The 19,700-nt window shown below is 41.7% G+C and overlaps 1 protein-coding gene across 3 annotated transcripts in view; it reads right to left on the bottom strand.

Moving 5' to 3' along the window:
• dhx15 (DEAH (Asp-Glu-Ala-His) box helicase 15) overlaps nucleotides 1-19,700 on the bottom strand; it is a 117,684-nt gene that overhangs the window by 30,274 nt on the left and 67,710 nt on the right. For all 3 annotated transcript variants that reach the window (XM_055638214.1, XM_055638195.1, XM_055638204.1), the window contains exon 7: nucleotides 2,041-2,127. In XM_055638214.1, coding sequence (XP_055494189.1) covers nucleotides 2,041-2,127 — 87 coding nt within the window. The remainder of the gene's footprint in view (nucleotides 1-2,040; nucleotides 2,128-19,700) is intronic.

Genomic DNA, 19,700 nt, shown 5'->3' with positions numbered 1-19,700 from the left:
CTCGAGCGCACCACATCCACACTGACCATTGGGCAGCCATCTACACAAATCCCACTTCTCCTCCTTCCCTCATCAACAATTCCCTGATTCTCCTGCAACTTGTAGTAATCCATAAACATTTGATTGATTGATTGAAAATGGGCCCTTTCAGTTCATCGAGTCCACTAGTTCACAATGGGGGCAATTTTAGAGAGGCTTATAAATCTGCACGTCTTTGGGATGTGGGAGGAAACCAGAGTGTCCGGAGGAAACCCAGATGGTCACCGGGAGACTGTGCAAACTCCATATAGAGAGCACCCGAGGTCAGGATCAAACCTGGGTCTGTGTACTGTGGGACAGCAGCTCTCCCAGTTGTGCATCTGTGCCACACATCTATGGCATTATAAAAGCACTGAACAAACTCTTACAATCTCACGGTGACTAACATTTCAAAAGTACTTCACTGGTTGTGTGACGCGAGAAGGTGTCACATAATAGAAATGTATTTTTAGTCCTAGTTTTTAGTACTAGTTTTTCTTTCAATGCAGCATGAATATACATGACACAATAGTGAGCAACCAGTTTTAAGAACTATTTTCCTAAGCCCATCAATTTAATAAAGCAAATGGCAAGAATTTTAGTTTAGTTTAGCTTAGAGATACAACGTGAAAACAGGCTGTTTGGCCTGACCAGCTATCCCAATACACTTACACTATCCTACACACACTAGAGACAACTTACAATTATACCAAGCCAATTAATCTACAAAACCTTATGTCTTTGCTGTGTGGGAATAAACTGGAGATCCCGGAGAAAGCCCATGCAGGTCACTGAGAGAAGGTACAAACTCCCGACAGACAGCACCCATAGTCAGAACTGACCCCAGGTCTCTGGCGCTGTAAAGCAGCAGCTCTACCCGCTGCGCCACGTGCCGCCTTAACTGTATTCTGTAATGGCCCCATTCTATGACTGTGCTGATTTGTTTATTAATTTCTCAAACCGTCCAGCTCCACCATTCTTCCAAACCTCCAACCAGCTTTCTCTATATTAATTCAAAAGCCTCTGAAGAACAAGACAAAAGGCATCAGATACATTTTGTTTTGATTATCTGAAATAAAAGCAGCAAACTCTGAAAGAGAATGAATGCTTCAGGTCGAAGCCCTTTCAAAAGAAAACAGAGTGAGGAAATGCAGATCAGAGGTGCAACAGCTCAGGCAGTCAGAAGAGAGAAAAACTTAGTCAAGGTTACTGATGGGCAACCTAAAGCACAGCTGGCTAGTTCTGATGTAGAGAAATTATCCAAAAATCAGATTTAATATTGAGCACTGAAAGCTGCAATGCGCCCAGATGGATCATGACATGCTGCTCCTCAAATTTATTTTGGTCATTGGAACAGTACAGGAAGCCGAGACAGATAGGTGGAGTGGTTAACTGGAGTAATCAAGTGATAATTTACAAAGCTATCAAACCAAATTACAGAGCTTTTAAATGGCCTTTCCTTTGTCTTCTCTTTCCTCATTAACTAATAAACTAGTTGGTTTAATCAACAGCTTACCACCACGTCAATCCAAACCCCAGCCCATCAGAGATATTCATTTTGTGTAGGAAGGAACTGCAGATGCTGGTTTATAATAAGGGACAGAACCCTTCTTCAGATTATTCTTACTTTTCTCACATTCAAAAACTGTTCTCCCCTCCCATTCTTGAGGAAAGGCCAACAAAAAACCCCCCAGAAATTTTATATATTCTCTCGTCTCCATTTGTTGGGATCTTTCTGAGTCATTCCAGCATTTTATGGATTTCCAACATTACTGCTTTGACTTAATACAATGATGGGCACGCAGCTACTTGCAGTTGGCAACATGCTCCAAGTCGGCTGATCAGCAGAAATAAAAGCAGAGAAAATTTAGCTCAATGAAGGTAGTTACCGTGTAAACAAAAGGGAACAAAAGCAAAGCTCTGTGGCAGGAATGCCACGAAACTAGGTCAAAATCAATGTGAGGCATAGACAGGGAGGGAGCTATCAAATACACTATAATTTAAGCAGATTTAAATACTAACCTTCTGTTTCGCAAAGCCTGGATCGATTACAAACACAACTCCGTCAATAGTGAGTGAGGTTTCAGCAATATTTGTAGACACAACAACCTAGTGTAGAAAATAAAAGGGGAACGTAGTTAAATATTACAGCATTGTTTTGGAAAGTTTCACATTCAGCAAAACTGCGCTGCTGAAAAAGGTCCAGCAGAGACTGCACTTCCTGAGGGTGCTCAGGAAGAACAACATCACTCAGAGGCTGCTGCTGTCCTTTTATCGGTGCTCCATTGAGAGCATACTAACATACTGTGTATGCGTGTGGTACACCAGCTGCACAGCGGCTCAGAGGAAAGCGCTCCAGAGGGCCATTGACAACGCCCAGAGGATTGTCGGCTGCCCTCTCCTTACCTTGGAGGACCTACACAGTTCCCGCTGCAATAAAAAAACGCAGAATATAATAAAGGACATCTCCCACCCCGGACACTCCCTGTTTGAACTGTTGCCGTCAGGCAGACGGTACAGATCCACAAGGACAAGGACAAATAGACTAAAAAACAGTTTTTACCCCACTGCTATAAAAGTACTAAATGTGGCCGCCAAGGAACGCAGGGGCGATACAGACTAAGGGACTGTGGTAACGGTGAAATCGACAGAAGGATGGAGGGTTGGGTGTGTATGCGTGCTTTGTCTGTGATTTTTATTTATTTGCTTATCTTTATTATTTTACCGTGGATGTTTCGTTAGCTTTAGAAATGTTTGAATGCTGCACTGACTGGCTGACATTTTAAATTTCGTTGTACATGGCCCATGTTACAATGACAATAAAGAAACTATTCTACTATTCTATTGGCATTACGTTTGCAGCAGAAAGACCATTCATTCTTCAGGCTTATTTTACCACCTCTTTCCTGTAATGAATCAAAACTTATACTTAATCATGCCTATATCTATTTAACACAAAACTATGCAGCAACAAATGTTCACCTGGTATTTTATATATTACCTCAAATACATTAAAATACATTTAGAAATCAAAGGGAACAACGACAAAGAGAACTTAAACCAGGACAAGATGTACACAGTGAATGCCTCAGAGAGTTGAATGTGGAACAGAGACATCAAGGGCACAAGTACATTGTTCCCTGCAAGTGGCAATGCAGATAGACAGGGTATTGAGGATGGTGTGTGGTATGTCTGCTGAGGCATTGAGTGCAAGAGTTGAGACGTCATTAGCGAGACCACACTTGGGGGTACTGTGCGTTGTTCTGGCCACCACACTACAGGACTTTAGACTGAGTCTGAAGAAGGGTCTCAACCGGAAACGTCATTCATTCCATCTTTTCAGAGTTACTCCAGCTTTTTGTGTCCATCTTCAGTTTAAACCAGCATCTGCAGTTCCTTCCTACACACTACAGGATGAACGTGATTTAGTTACAAGGAGAGACTAGATAAGCTGGGACTGTTTACCCTGGAGAGGAGGTGGATTGGTGACCTTACAGCTGTTTATAAAGTTCTGAAGGATATAAATAGGAAAGATATCCTCAGTATTTTCCCACGGCTGGGGAATCCAAAATGCGGCATAATTTAAGTGAGGGGGCAAGATTTAAAGCGGATCTGAGAAGAATGGTTTATTGCACAGAGGTGGTGTGTATATAGAACAAGTTTCCAGAGCATATAGAACAAGTGGTAGAGGCAGGTAAAATCAAAACATTTAAAAAGATACTTGGATGAGGACATGAATAGGAAAGATGTAGAGGAATATGGGCTAAAGACTTGCAAGTGGGACAAGCTTTGGTCAGCTCTTGGCCAGCAGGGATTAGTTGGACTGAAGGGGTCATTTCAATGCTGTACATGTAGCTCTGTTATAATGTGATAATTGTGTTCCTACCAAAGCTTGTATATAGAAAATAATGTTATAGAGAAAAGATGAAATGGGGAAAATGGGTTTAAGGGCTATAGTATTCCAGATTCCCAATAACAAAATTACTTCCCCCGCCCCAGACATCTATTTATCTGCTTATCAATTTCTAATGTAATTTTTAATTGGCCCTCCGGTTCCTAATTGAAATAGTGTTATAACCAAGTGGGCCTGCGTAATGCAAATAGCCGTCCCCAATTCATCGGTAGCATTCTATCCAATTATCATTATGGACACACGCGCTGTAGGAGAACCACATGTAATGACTCTAAAAACCATAAGTAAAACTTTATAGTTTGAAAGGAACTTCCAATGAATAATTCCCAGTTCTGCATTCGATTTTACCGGATGAGGCAAATGCAATGTAGCCTAAGCTTGCGAGGGTCTCGAGGGCAGCTACCCACTCAAATTAAAGTCTGTTTAAAAATTAAGCAGAGGAAGAGTGATTACATTTGACCACTTATGGCACCTTCATTAAAATGAGCTGTTGTGCAAATCAAAATAACTGCTCCAGAGACGTTCAGGTAATTCACCATCTACACCTGACAGTTAGATAAACATGCTTATGCCGACATCTGCAGAAAAAACAGTCATCTCACCACCTTGCCCAAATGCATTCCTCTCTCCCAACTGGCTACACGATTCATACCTGTAAGCGACTGACCAAGAAATCTAGGCATGAGCTTTTAGTGCAATTTCAGATGTGAGGACTTATTGCAATTATAAATTGCACGGAAACGGAAGGCTTATTGTTCAAATTTTTCATTAATTTACACTGAACCAGTTCCATCGTGCAACGTTTATAATTTGCTGAAAACAATTCCAGTCATTTTGAATAATGGCAACCTAACCTGGTGTTATACAAGCATATACAATTTATTTTTGCAAGTTACGCAAATGATTTTAAGTATTTGCTCAACCATTTACCAGTCATAATGCTGCAGTTATTTGTTTAATGCTTTAATGGTTTTTTTTTTAAAAAAGGTGCATTTGTCAAGTTCAATGATATTGGACTCTCCAATATTTGCAGTGATATTTATTCATGAAGTGGAGGGACAGCTGTGGGAGGTAGCAGCTGAAGTTTGCTATGAGATAGCACAGTTGTCCAAGGGAGCCACAGGTCATTGTGTGGGAATGGGGCAGCACACTGGAAGCCTACATAGCGAGGCCTACATAGCTGGGCCGACAGGCATGTGAAAGGATCCAACAGCACGGCTCTCGGTCGGGTCAACCCTTGGATGGCACCCCACTGATGACAATCCCACATTCAGCCAGGCCAACAGTCTAAGATTACAAAAAGTACAACAAAAAAAGCATCTCTCATTAAGCCAAGATCAAATTTAATATTTGCAGAGACTTGATAGATGCAGGTTGGTGCCAAAGCGTGGGGACTCTTTGCATGCTGATCTGAGAAGATGATCTATTAATCACGACAATAGTTTCACACTTTTACGTGTATGATTTGACTGTACTCACGCATGGTATGATTTGACAGGATATCACTCAAAACAAAGCTTTTCACCATATCTCAGTACGTGACAATAATAATAATCTGCGACTATGATCTATTATGCTGGGCTGCACAAACCAATGCAACCAAGTAGAAAAAAGTGAGGTAAAAACAGCAAAATTAGAGTGCAAATTCACAACCAAGACTCACTGCTCTTCAAAATGCTGAAAACATTTCAGACACCACCATTCTAATGTCCCTCTGCAGAATACCATTGCATTCTTGTTAAGGGTGCCACTCAAAGTTTACCGAAAACAAGATGTAACGCTGTTCTTTAACAAGCACGAGATAAACCTCAAAGGCAATCCAATGTTTGCCAAATATACCAACTTCACCACCTCCAAAAGGTAGAAAACATCAGTACAATTTAAATGACCAGCAGGTCCTAAAAGATTATTGCCCCAGATAGTAAGGTGGAGCACCCATACATACAAAATAAAACAAAATGCTGGACTAACTCAATTAGTCTGGCAACATCTCTGGAGAACATGGACAGGCATCGATTCGGATTGGGACTCGTCTTCAGACTGATTGTAGTGAGGAGGAAGTGGGAGTTCCTTGTTTGTAGCTATATGTATGTTTGACAAATTTTAGAGTCTGATTCATCAGATTCCTCAAAATCTTCAAAGCACAAGATTTATATTCACGACACCACCAAAAAGAACCATAGAACGTAGCGCAGAAACAGGCCCTTCGGATCACAAAATCCATGTCAAACATGATGCCAAGTTAAACTAATCTCCTCCTCCTAATCTAAGACCCTCTTTTAAATGACACTATCTTGTTTGCCTCCACTACCACCACCCCTGACAGCACGTTCCAGGCAAATGTTAGCAGGGTAGACAAAAAAGCTGGAGAAACTCAGCGGGTGCAGCAGCATCTATGGAGCGAAGGAAATAGGCAACGTTTCAGGCCGAAACCCTTCTTCAGACTCAAATATTAGCAGGGATTGGGAAAATTGCCACATCCAAGTTCTGGAGGGACATTAAATGCCATCCTCGATGATGATGCTCGCGAGGAAGAAAATTCCATCAGCACTAATAAATAGTTGGTGGACACCACACATTGTTATAGTTCAATAGTCAGCTGACGATATTTGTTCCTCAATGATGTTCGAATAGTTGACGACTTAAAACAAAATTATCTTTTTTTGTTAAAATATGCTGCAATGTTTCTTCCTGCTCCACTCGTACAGATCCTCATGACGGTGAGATATATTGTGACATTTTCAAGTAAACTAGTTATCTTTTTTATAACTTGAATCAACAAAGCTAAAAACACCATTGACATTTACAGTACAATAACCATTCAACAGCGTGACTATCTAACGAAACTTCTGATCTATTATAGTCTATTTTTTGCTACTCATTATCAGAACAAACCAGCTCCAATTATGGGTCGCAGCCAAAACAAACTAGATTTTTATTTCAGATTTGTTAGCATTTTTTAATGTTAATGTTCGTAGTATATAGATACATGTCATAGGAAAAGGCACAAGACTGAAAAATGTAATCACAAGTTTATTCTGCTCCACAACCCTTCTGTGCATCTAACCAGAAAGTGATACTATTTTAAAATTAATTTATTCAAATATTCAATCACCAGAATAATCAGGTGACACGGTGGCATAATTGGTGTTAAACAATTAAACAGTTGAATTGAAAACGGCACTCGCTGATCAAACTGAACAGGAAAGGTCAGCATCAGGTTAAGAACAATTTGTTTAATTTCATCACTGGAATGTCAGAAGCTGGTTTTCCATCCAGATCGACAATTTAAAGAAAGCAGACCATTCTCCTCCAGCTGTCAGCAGTTCAAGGTTAAATGAGGAACAATTTGGTAAAACCTCGAAAACTAATCCTTTAAATATATGATGCAGAAGTTCAGTAAAGCTTCACGGTCCCTCACCCCATCCACTACTTGATTACTTGAATGATGTATTTGTATTTGTTTTTAGTTTAACGGAATGCTAAACTGTCAATTTTTTTGTAGTCAGGTTATAGAGGTAAATTCTGCAGTAAATATCACAATAAATACCTTTCAAATTTGCTGAAGAGCAAGAATGGGAGAAACTTCCACATTTTTGCAATCCTGCAAGGGTAAAGGGTGGGGGAAATAAGTTGTAACAAATCGTGAAAAGGGTGGTGGAGGCAGAAATCCTTGTCATGTTTATAAAGTAAGATAATGTGCGATGACCTACAGGGCCATAGATTGGGAATTTGGATGCCCAAATATCAATTTTTCACCAAGGCTTCTTCACGTGCCACATAAAAGCAAAGGTTTTCTAATTCCCTCTCCTCCTCCTGAGAGGGGGAATTGTCACTCATATATAAGATATTGGATGCGTTATTCTCAGACTGCTCAGAGCTTGCAAATATTTTTAGCTTTCCAGATTTCCATCATAAATTGGCAAATGTTCTGTGTCGATGGGTTATCAAAATTCTGCCTGCCATATTGTGACTGCAGAAAGAGAACTAGCCCTGATCTAAATCACCTGGTGCCTTCCGAAATCACTGTCAAATCTTGATACCCGAAAGCTCTTAAAAATCAACAATGAAATAAGTCCGATTCATCATGAGACTAGGGGTCTCATGATGTGACTAGTGAAAATTAGAGCACATGGTATTGGGGGTAGGGTGTTGGCATGGATAGAAAATTGGTTGGCAGACCGGAAGCAAAGAGTAGGAGTGAGCGGGTCCTTTTCAGAATGTCAGGCAGTGGCGAATGGAGTGCCGCTAGGCTCGGTGTTGGGGCCACAACTGTTTACCATATATATTAATGATTTGGAAGAGGGAATTAGGAGCAACACTAGCAAGTTTGCGGATGACACAAAGCTGGGGGGCAGTGTGAACTGTGAAGAGGATGTTAGGAGGTTGCAGGGTGACCTGGACAGGTTGAGTGAGTGGGCAGATGCGTGGCAGATGCAGTATAATATAGATAAATGTGAGGTTATCCACTTTGGCGGCAAAAACAAGGGGGCAGATTATTATCTCAATGGGGTTAGGTTAGGTAAGGGGGAGGTGCAGCGAGACCTGGGTGTCCTTGTACACCGGTCACTGAAAGTTGGCTTACAAGTACAGCAGGCAGTGAAGAAAGCTAATGGAATGTTGGCCTGCATAACAAGAGGATTTCAGTATAGGAGTAAAGAGGTTCTTCTGCAGTTGTATAGGGTTCTGGTGAGACCACATCTGGAGTATTGTGTACAGTTTTGGTCCTAATTTGAGCAAGGACATCCTTGGGGCAGTGCAGCGCAGGTTCACGAGATTGATCCCTGGGATGGCGGTACTGTCATACGAGGAAAGATTGAAAAGACTAGGCTTGTATTCACTGGAGTTTAGAAGGATGAGGGGGTATCTTATAGAAACATATAAAATTATAAAAGGACTGGACAAGCTAGATGCAGGAAAAATGTTCCCAATGTTGGGCGAGTCCAGAACCAGGGGCCACAGTCTTAGATTAAAGGGGATGTCATTTAGGACTGAAATGAGAAAATTCTTTTTCACCCAGAGAGTTGTGAATTTGTGGAATTCCCTGCCACAGAGGGCAGTGGAGGCCAAGTCACTGGATGGATTTAAGAGAGGGTTAGATAGAGCTCTAGGGGCTAGTGGAGTCAAGGGATATGGGGAGAAGGCAGGCACGGGTTATTGATTGGGGACGATCAGCCATGATCACAATGAATGGCGGTGCTGGCTCGAAGGGCCGAATGGTCTCCTCCTGCACCTATTTTCTATGTTTCTATGTCTAGGAAAACTTTAACAGTCTCATTGCTCAATTGAACAAAATCATGAGAGGAATAGATTGGGCAAACGCACAAGGTCTCTTGCCAAGAGAAGGAGAATTGAATATGGAACGAGCTGCCCGAGGACATAATTGAGGCTGGGACTGTTGAAACGATTAAGGAAAATTTAGACATGGACAGGATAGGTTAAGAGGCATATGTGCCAAGCATAGGCAAGTGGGTCTAGTGTAGATGGGATATGTTGGTCTGTGTGGGCAAATTGGGCCGAAGGCTTTAATTTTGATTGCACGCATCTTACCCAATAGATGAATATGCGCTAGCTTGCAGCATCACCACTAAATGGTGTCAACTTGGGAAAAGGGGAAGTACAACAGGATCTGGGTGTCTTTGTCCATCAGTCAATGAAAGTAAGCATGCAGGTACAGCAGGCAGTGAAGAAAGCGAATGGCATGTTGGCCTTCATAACAAGAAGAATTGTGTATAGAAGCAAAGAGGTCCTTCTGCAGTTGTATAGGGCCATGGTGAGACCACACCTGGAGTATTGTGTGCAGTTTTGGTCCCCTAATTTGAGGAAGGACATTCTTGCTATTGAGGGAGTGCAGCGTATGTTTACACGGTTAATTCCCGGGATGTGGGACTGTCATATGCTGAGAGAATAGAGCGGCTGGGCTTGAACACTCTGGAGTTTATAAGGAGAGGGGATCTTCTTGAAACATATAAGATTATTAAGGGTTTGGACACGCTAGAGGCAGGAAACATGTTCCTGATGTTGGGGGAGTCCAGAACCAGGGGCCACAGTTTAAGAATAAGGTGTAAGCTATTTAGAACGGAGGCGAGGAAACACTTATTCTCACAGAGTGGGGTGAGTCTGTGGAATTCTCTGCCTCAGAGGGCGATGGAGGCTGGTTCGCTGGATACTTTCAAGAGACAGCTAGATAGGGCTCTTAAAGATAGCAGAGACAGGGTATATGGGGAGAAGGCAAAAACGGGGTACTGACTGGGGATGATCAGCCATGATCACATTGAATGGCGGTGCTGGCTCGAAGGGCCGAATGGCCTACTCCTACACCTATTGTCTATTGTGTACATTATCAGTTCACCGTCAGTCCTGTCAAAGACTGGGCTCACAATATATTAGAGTTAAAGAACTCACCGGCCAAATGTCAGAGCTATAAGCGGGGAAACCCTTTCGATTAGTAGGGAAATCCTGAACCAGACAGACTCTATCGAAGTCGGAAGGCTCAGTACTGCCTGCCAATATACACCTCGTTCAAAATCAATCTCAATCCTGTGTGCAAAAAAGAGATTGAAACCTTTGCCACCCTTTCCAGTTTGTGTTTGCTAACTACACTCAAAAGATGTAGTATATTTAGATTTTCATGAAGCATCCGATAAGATAGCAAAGGATGGTTACAGAAAAGAATAGGATCAAAATAAAAATAAAAACATTTAAATGCCAGTGTTCAGAACAAAATGAATCACTGTATTCACAAAATAAGATTAACATGCAGGTGAAGAGCAAACTATTAATAGAACAAAGTTGAGGGTTACATTAGTATGGAAACAGAATTGATTAAAAGGCAGATAGATTAAATGTGCCATTTGTAGACCAGTGAATCGCTTAGAGTTCCACAAGAAACACCTATTGAGAATTTATACTGACATGATCAAGCAAAACATACCCAAATTTTCCCCAAATACCAAACTAGAATGGAGAAATTAGCTGTTGAGGATATAAAGAAATAAAGATAGATTAATGAAGATGTAACATTGGAGTGCTCAGTTAGTTATTTTGGTGCGAAGAACAAAGAATAATGGCTTTTTATTGAATAATGAGAAACTTAGATGCTGTTGTTCACGGAGCTACAGCTCGCCATCTATACATAACTAAAGTTCTGATCTTGTTATCTTCCGTTTTGCGTGGTCATTCTATTAGCGCAAAAACAATACACGATAGCGCTACAATTTTTCGCCAGCTTACTCACTGTTCTCCTGAGCTGCGATTGCACCAAGTTTTGTTCCGATCGGTGGTCTAATGTAAAAGTTAGCGAGGTTTGAAAAATCTTAAAAACCGCGCGTGCGCAGATCGATCTACTCTCCTGCCGTTCAGCGCCGCGTGGATTCGTGTTTTCTCCTGTCACTCCACGGGACGGTCCACCCCTTCCTGCGCCATTGCGTCTTTACTGGAGCTGAGGGAGGCTCTGGATGGCCGGCGGACATCTCCAACCGGACACAATTTTCGGAGGGAGATTGGGTCGGAGACCCGACCCAAAGCAGCCAAGCATCGGAGACGCAGCCCAGCTTTGGAGACCCAGCCCAGCCCAGCCCGGAGATGTCGCCGATGTTGTCGAACAGAAAGCGTGAACTCTGATCCCGGCGCCCGCTGTGAGTCCCCATCCCAACGTCAGCTCCAGCCCCTTCCCCCGTGATACCACCCTCTCCCCAACAACCCCCGTCTTTTCTCAGAGTTTCTCCCCCCACCCCTCACCGTATTTTAAATTTTAGACTGCCCATTATATTGTGGGTGAGATTTATGACGTATTCTACGGCGTGTTTGGAGCTAAATTTCTAGCGCAGAAGCTTAGTTTTTAGTTTAGTTTGGGACCAGCATGGAGAAGGTTTACCCTTTGACCATGCGCAGCCACAAGGAGTTTTCTAATGTTTAAAGCGAGAAGCTGGAGTTCGATGAAGATTATAGTAACGAGTCGGAAGAAGTTTGGATGTACCTTATTGTTTTTCATCAACAATAAAGAATTTATTAATCAAAGGGCTGTGTTTTGAAGACTTATCTGTGAAGAAGCTCTGAAGGTCTCAGACGGTGAGCTCATATGCGTATAACGATATTCCCCTTAACCATGTAGTCCATTTAGCGGCTAGAGGGAGTAATCCCTTGAACTATATAAACACTCCCTCCTACCCTCCCGCCCCCCTCCACACCCTCCCCCCCTACAACCCCCTCCCCACACCCACACCCCCCCCCCCCTCCCCACAAAAATAAAGATAGGTTAATGAAGTAGTAAGAATGAAGTCTTTCTCCAACATCTACAAAGTCTGAAACTCACGATAAGGAGTATACATTTAAGAAATATATCAGATTTCTTCATTTAAGAGGATTGTGAATTTTTAGAAATTCCTACTCCAAAAGATTATGGAAGCTCATTTATAACAGGTAGACACAAAATGCTGGAGTAACTCAGCGGGAAAGGCAGCATCTCTGGAGGGAATGAATGGGTGAAGTTTTGGGTCAAGACCCTTCCTCAGTGTGAAGAAGGGTCTCAACCCGAAACATCATCCATTACTTCTCTCCAGAGATGCTGCCTGGCCCACTGAGTTACTCCAGCATTTTGTGTTTACCTTTGATTTAAACCAGCATCTGCAGTTCTTTCCTTAACATTTATTACAGGCAGGACAATGAAAATGAATGCATTAGCAAAACTACTCAATAGCTGAGTGGGTTTAAGGGGGTCATATGGCCTATCCCTACTCATTTTTCTTACGTGCAAACTTGGTATATACATTCTTATAGGCCAGCCTGCCTACAATATAGGGCAAATTTCCATTATAAAAGAAAGACCCAGGAATTCATACCTAAAATATGAAAAATACAAGCCAACAATGTGGTGTGCCTGGCTTGGAATAAGGACTTGTAAGATCAACTAATATACATGAAACATTAGCACAAAAGCATCAATTTGTTAAATGGCACAATCCAATAATTAGAGACTGGACAATGCTGGTTGCGTGGGTGAGTTACAATTTTCTCGCATTACTCCAAATAAAATCTTAAACCTTCAAATTAGAATGGACCAGCACTTCAAGAGATACCCTGAAAATACATTTATTGCAGTCAAGGATCTTGATGTTTTCATCAATTTTGCATACATGGCAGCTTGCAGCAATTACTGTGCAGCCAGGAGAGCCTGATGCATGCACATCGATTCAGCAAGTTATGACCTTCAAAAGAAAATATTTCCTGCTTCATAAAAGGTGAGCATTTTAAGTAGCAGTTTACCACATTAAAGCCTGCAGTACCCTTGTGGCCCCATCAATCAATTGACTGGCCAGGTGAGCAGAAAACTGAAAAATGGAAGTCAATTTAGAGATACAAAGTGGTGCACGTGGAGAGGGCAACAAGGCAGGGAGACACAATAAATAACAGGAGAGTTGGAGAGTAACAAAGTGACCTTACTTCACATGTCCTCCGAGGACCCTGAAAATACCTAGACAGTTAGATAACGTTGCTGAGGAAGCAGGTGATACATTTCTTTATAGTTTCAAGGCGGGAAATGCAAGATCAGGAAGGTTATGCACTGCCAGGCCCACGATTGTATTTGTGCTCATAACTCTGGTCACTGCAACACAGAAAAGGCGCAACAGATCTATGGATAGGTCAGAAGGGCTTGAAGAGCCCGCAATGACAATTATATTTTAGTTACACAATTTAAGTTTACTTTAGAACATAGGTTTAATTGGCACATATAAAATTGCAAGACAGGCTGAATAAATAAAGTTGGGCCATTTCTCTCATTGACATCAATAATTAAGTGTCTTGACCCAAATCGTCAACCATCCCTCTGCATTCACAGATGCTGCCTGACCTACTGAGACCTTTGAATAGTTTGCTTTTTGCTCCAGATTAGTGACTGGCATTTATTGCATCTCCAACTATTAAGAGTAAAGCTGAGCAACATTCTGAAGACAATTTAAAAACCCAGGACCTTCCCAACAATGAACCAATGTAGGCCAGATAACATGGGGTCAATGGGCAGAAAAGACGTACACAGACCTGCAGCTTGGCTAAAAGGGACAGAAAGAGTTGGAGTAACTCAGCAGGTTGGGCAGCAACTCTGGAGCACGTCGGGTCAGGTCAAGTCAGCCATCTTGAGACTGACTTGCAGTCCACCTGCAACCTGACTATTCAGTCAAGAGTTGAGCAATGTGGACTCAAAATCTCAAAACAAACTGGTTGAATTCCCTTTGCAGTTATAGGAAGGTTCTAATTCTGGGGGTTCCAATACTGGTTGCATCTGACAACCTTTATTGAAAGAGTGTCAAAAACAGGACCCAAGTTGACTCGCATATTTGACTAATAACCCACTAATCAGTTAATGTCCAATTGTTCAAATTAAGGCAAAGTGGCAGATGGCTGCAAATGCACTCGGGACCCTACCCATGGATGAAATCAACATCAACAGGCTAAGAATGGCCAGAAAAGTTGCAGAAAATACATGTGATCAGAATTCCAACCATGTGTTCACTGCTCTCTTCTCCCAATCCCCCTCCCCAACAATGCCAAACACAATCATAATAAGTATTTTCAACGAGTGGTGCTTTTTCAACCAAGATTTTTTACTTCCTTTACTCCTTAAATAAAAGTTGTCCTTCTCTGAATATTTAATTGGCAATCAAGCTCCACAATCTTACTTTGCCAAATGCTTTCCAAATTTGAACTGTTCTTAAATTACATATTCCTCTTTTTTTTCCTATTTCCCTATAAATTCCACAGCACCCTTTTAAAATGAGTTAAATGCAGTAAATGAAAACAGCATTTCCTTTCAATGCTAACCTTACCGATTAGAATATGTTGTTGAGTGTATTACGTAAATCTAGCTTTGATTAACAGCTAACATTGAAATCATCAACATACTGTTTCTCGAATTAAAAAAAATTAAAATATAATATATATCTATAAATCACACACAAATAAGCAATATTTCTTATTTGCAACACGACATATATTGGAAATTTGCAGTATTTCGCCAAATTAGCTGACATATAAAATATGGAAAGAGATTAACCCAATGTGTCCCTGCGTCAATAATCACAATGAGATTTTCCATAAATACCACTCGACTCTCTAAAGTGAAAGAGCCAAGAGATTTAGACGTATGGCTCAGCTGCTTACAGATTAAACATTAAAATATTCAGCAGCTTGCCTTTCACACATGGGACTAATCTCTGAACCCCTGCTACCAATAATGCAAGCCAGTTATTCCATATTCACTCCCTTACTTTCCTTTCCCAAAAGCACTTGGATACCCATTTGATAAAAGTTCCAACTTTTACTTCAAAATTGATGAGAAACCTCAAGCATAAAGAAGAATGCTTAGTCTGCAATGAAGCATACATGTTTGTGTGAAATTGACAGCTATCTGCATTTAACCTGCTGGGATTCTGCACTCTTAAATGACCAACTTTTTTTTATTTAAACTAAATATACTTGTGTTTTACTGCAGTCTAAGCAAACAGGAATCATGGCTTAGGTTTGATATTTCAGTTACATAGAACTACTGATGTAATCAGGGCCGAACACAAGTGAGCTTTTAATCACTTCAAAAATGTCTTTCGCTTGTGCTGTTTTGCAACCCAATGCAACAGAAACTGCTGTCTGCACAGAAAACACATTCCGACATTTAAAGCAGACCATATTCCCTAAAACCGCATTACCCATTTAACAGACATAGCACTTAGCAGCAACACAGTAACATATTCAATAAATCACATAACCTACTCTGCACCAGCCATCTCGACACTGATATGGCCTATGAAGGAGGGAGGAATGCTTCCACATGGGTGGGTGTAGTTTTGTGACATTCTGTGTACCTGTTGCTTATGCTTGGCATCTATCTACACCCAAGATAGTCACGGTGTCGAGCTTCTTCCAGTGTTGCGTAGACCAACGCATATGACCACAAATCAAAGTGAATGCTGCACCCCCCTCTCTCCTTCCATCAGCCCAGCCCCTTTAAAAGGCAATGAAAATTGTTTCCTTCACCTCCTGAAAATCTTTTGCCACAATAGTTTAGATTAAAGGGCCTGTCCCAGTTGGCCGTCATTTACGCAACAGGCTGGTAGTGACTGACGCGAAACGGTCGCGGGCGTCATCATGCGTCCGCACGGCCGTCTGGAGAGCGTGACGTCATTTGAAGAAAGACACAAAATGCTGGAGTAACTCAGCGGGACTGGAAGCATCACTGGGCCGCCTGGAGAGCGTGACTTCATTTGAAGATAGACACAAAAAATGTTTCTCTGGAGTGATGTCGGTCCCGCTGAGCGGGACTGTCTAAGCATCACTTGGCCCCGCTCTGGGAGGAATGCATGATCCGGTTGCAACGGGCCCTACACTCTTCGTCAGCCTGTGAAGAAGGGTCTCGACCGAAACGTTGCGTCACCCAGGATTTCTCTCCTGTCCCATGCTGCCGTCAGTTACCGCTGAGTTACACCAAAGCATTTGTGTGTCTATCTCCAATCATCTTGGCCCCACTCTGGGAGTAGGAGTGGGGGCGGATCAGGATTTGCAACGGCCGTGAGCCCTAGGCTGAGCTCAGCGATCGTATGCCTGCTTCTGCTGCTGTTGGAGGTGAAACGTTGCGCCACGCCAGGATCTTGGGCCTGTCCCACTTGGGCCGTCAGTTACGCGATAGGCCGGTAGCTGAACATTGTAAACATTGGCCTTTCTGGCCAAGATTCTAAACTCAGAAACACGGCGACTCTTGTACACTACTTCAGTGTGATCTACTATTCTTACCCTCTTACACTCAAGCATTATGTGCCCATATATGGTAAGATTTTTGGTGTATTCTATGGTGAAAGGGATTTCACTGTACCAAAGGGCATGTGACAATAAAGAACCATTGCACCATACTAGGCCATGACGCAACCAGTCAAGATACTTTCTACAGTACACCTGTAATTGTTTATTTGAGTATTTGGAGAAATGCCACATGTCTTTAACTTCTCAGAAAAGTAGAGTGCTGGCCCACCTTCTTTGTGGCTACATCTATGTGCTGGGCCCAGGATTGGTAATCAGAGATGTTAACACTCAGGAATTTGAAACTTCTAACTATCTCCAATGACCCATCAATAAAAACTGGAGCATGGTCTCCTGACTTCCTCTTTCTGAACTCAGCGATGAGTTCCTTGGTCTTGTTGAGGGGGTTGCTCTTGCAGCAGCACTCAACCAGGTCTTCTCCACCTCCTGTATGCTGCCTCCTCACCAATGATTCGGTCAAGCAATGGCATCATCCTTGAATTTATAGATGGCATTGGAGCTGTGTCAAGCCACACAGTCATGGGTGTAAAGGGAGCAGAGCAGAGGGCTATGCATACATCCGTGTGGTGCACCTGCATTGATGGTCAACGAGGAGAGTAGGCTGTTACCAATCCCTTGCAATTTGCCGATGAAGAAACCAACAATTCAGTTGTAACAGGGCGCTACTCTTGGAGCATGGCAATTAGTTTGGAGGGGATGAATGTGATAAACACAGAGCTGTAATTGATGAGTAGTAGCCTGATATTAATCAGATGGTCCAGAGCAGAGTGGAGAGCCTGTGAGATAGCATCTGATGTTGAATAGGCAAATTGATGCGTATACGTCATTTCTGAGTTGGGAATTAAATTGTGCCATAACCAAAATCTCGAAGGACTTAATTCATTCAAGGACTACTAGACAGTAATCAGGAGCAGGTCACAGTCCTTCTTGGGCCCTTTTGAAGGTTGGAACCTCGTCCGGGGAAGCAGGAGGTTGAAGATGTCCGTGAATACTCCAACTAGTTGGACTGCACAGGGAAACAGCACTCACCCATGTTCACTGTCTGGACACTTTGCATGGATTCACCCTGGCATGATCCTTAGAGGTTGATACCACGAGGTTGTCATGGCTTGTGGGGGCTCATGCAAGTCTATTCAAAGTGTGCATAGAGGCCATTAGCTCATCAGGAAGATATGCTTCATTGCCGCTTATCTTGTAGGAGACGCTTGCATATAAAACTTATCATAGCTATTGTGTATCTGTCTGTTACTGCAGCTACATGACAAATGCGAGCTCAGAAGATAGTAGAGTTACAGTTAGTCATACAGGAAAAAAACCCAGACCATGACTACCCATGTTAATCCCACTTTTCTGCTTTAATGCCATACCCCACAAAGCTTTTCTCATTTATATTTTACTGTTTCATATCCTTAAATTATTAAGCAACATCTAAACTTGCTCATCAGATGGAGCATAAAGAGCTTGCACTTTTGCAAAAGCTTTGCAACAAAATACAAACCAGTCCCAACGTACAGAAAGTACATAACCTTCAAAGCTCGTCAAGATTTACAGGGAAGTCAAGAAATATAACTAATTTTCATCTTTCATGAATGATTATTTTGAAGAATTGTTTCTTAAAGACTAGGCTGGTAGACACGACACAAATATGAATTTAGAGAAACGTATGGTGGCCATGAAAACCCAAAAAGGGAAAAATACACTTTATATCGTGCACTTAATGAAGTAGAAATAGAGACTTCAGGGTTCAGATACAAAACATCGATAATGTTTTTGTTTTTTTTAATGGAATCCTAAGATTTAAAAGTAAATGCAATGAGTTTAAGAATAAAGTTTGAATGCAGTTTAAAATATATCACAATTTTAGCTGTATGGTTTCAAAAAGCACACGGAGCCATTTTGAAAAGAAAGCAAGGCTGTGCTCAATGAGAACATGACCTGCATTCAAATTCATGACAAATATTGACAAAGAAATTAAGAAACACTATCAACTCTGAATGGGTCGGTAACCAGAGAGGATGAAGGGACAAATGAAGTTATTAGGAAAATATAATGTGTGTCTATCTTTGGTTTAAACCAGCATCTGCAGTTCCTTCTTACACATACAATCCACAGTGCCTTTTAAGGGGAAGTGTATGCATTCTGGAAAAAAACTTCCAAAAAGAATGATTAAGTGGAGACAGAATCGGTGCAGTGAACGAACAGCTTTGTCCAGTCCTTGAAGTTCTGCGATTTGACTTTCTATTGATTTTGTTTGATTATATACAAGACAGCAAAAAGAATCTTCTTTGCCAAAGAGATCTGGAGTTCAGCACTCAGAAAAATGCCACCCCAATAAATTATATTGGATCAACAATAAACAAGAAAGTACTCTGGATAGTATGGAAATGTTAGGCAGTATCTATGGAGAAGAATGGGAATAACTGCTTCACGTAGATCACCTTTCATCAGAACCATTATTCCAATCAAGCCGTCCACCGTGTGCAGATACAGGATAAAGGGAATAATGTTTACTTCAAGTAAGCGTCCAGTAAAGTCCAATTTAAGATAGTCCGGGAGCCTCCAATGAGGTAGATGGTAGGTCAGGGTCACTCTCTATATGATTATTCCATGGTTCAGTTGCCTGATAACAGCTGGAAAGAAACTGTCCCTGAATCCAGAAGTGTGCATTTTCAAACGTCTGTACCTCTTGCCTTGCCTGATGGGAGACAGAGCAGCTAAATGGCAAATTACTTTGAATGTAGCTTAGCAACAAGTGAATAACGATGGTAAGAAAATTAGGAATATCACCTATGCATTAAAAACAAACTGAAAAGGGTGGAAGAAAAACTGAAGATACACAAGAGATCCAATGAAAACAGTCGTGCAAATTAACAAAACAACTAAACGTGCAAACAAGGAAGCTGGATTAACTCCTAAAATAATTAAATTAATAAGTAGTGAAGCTCATTTAAATAATGGTCAGGCG

Source organism: Leucoraja erinacea, chromosome 1 (genome assembly GCF_028641065.1).
Source record: "Leucoraja erinacea ecotype New England chromosome 1, Leri_hhj_1, whole genome shotgun sequence".
In the NCBI taxonomy this organism is placed as follows: Eukaryota; Metazoa; Chordata; class Chondrichthyes; order Rajiformes; family Rajidae; genus Leucoraja; species Leucoraja erinaceus.
The sequence above is the reverse complement of the archived record's forward strand: the minus strand, read 5'-3'. Positions and strand labels throughout refer to the sequence as shown.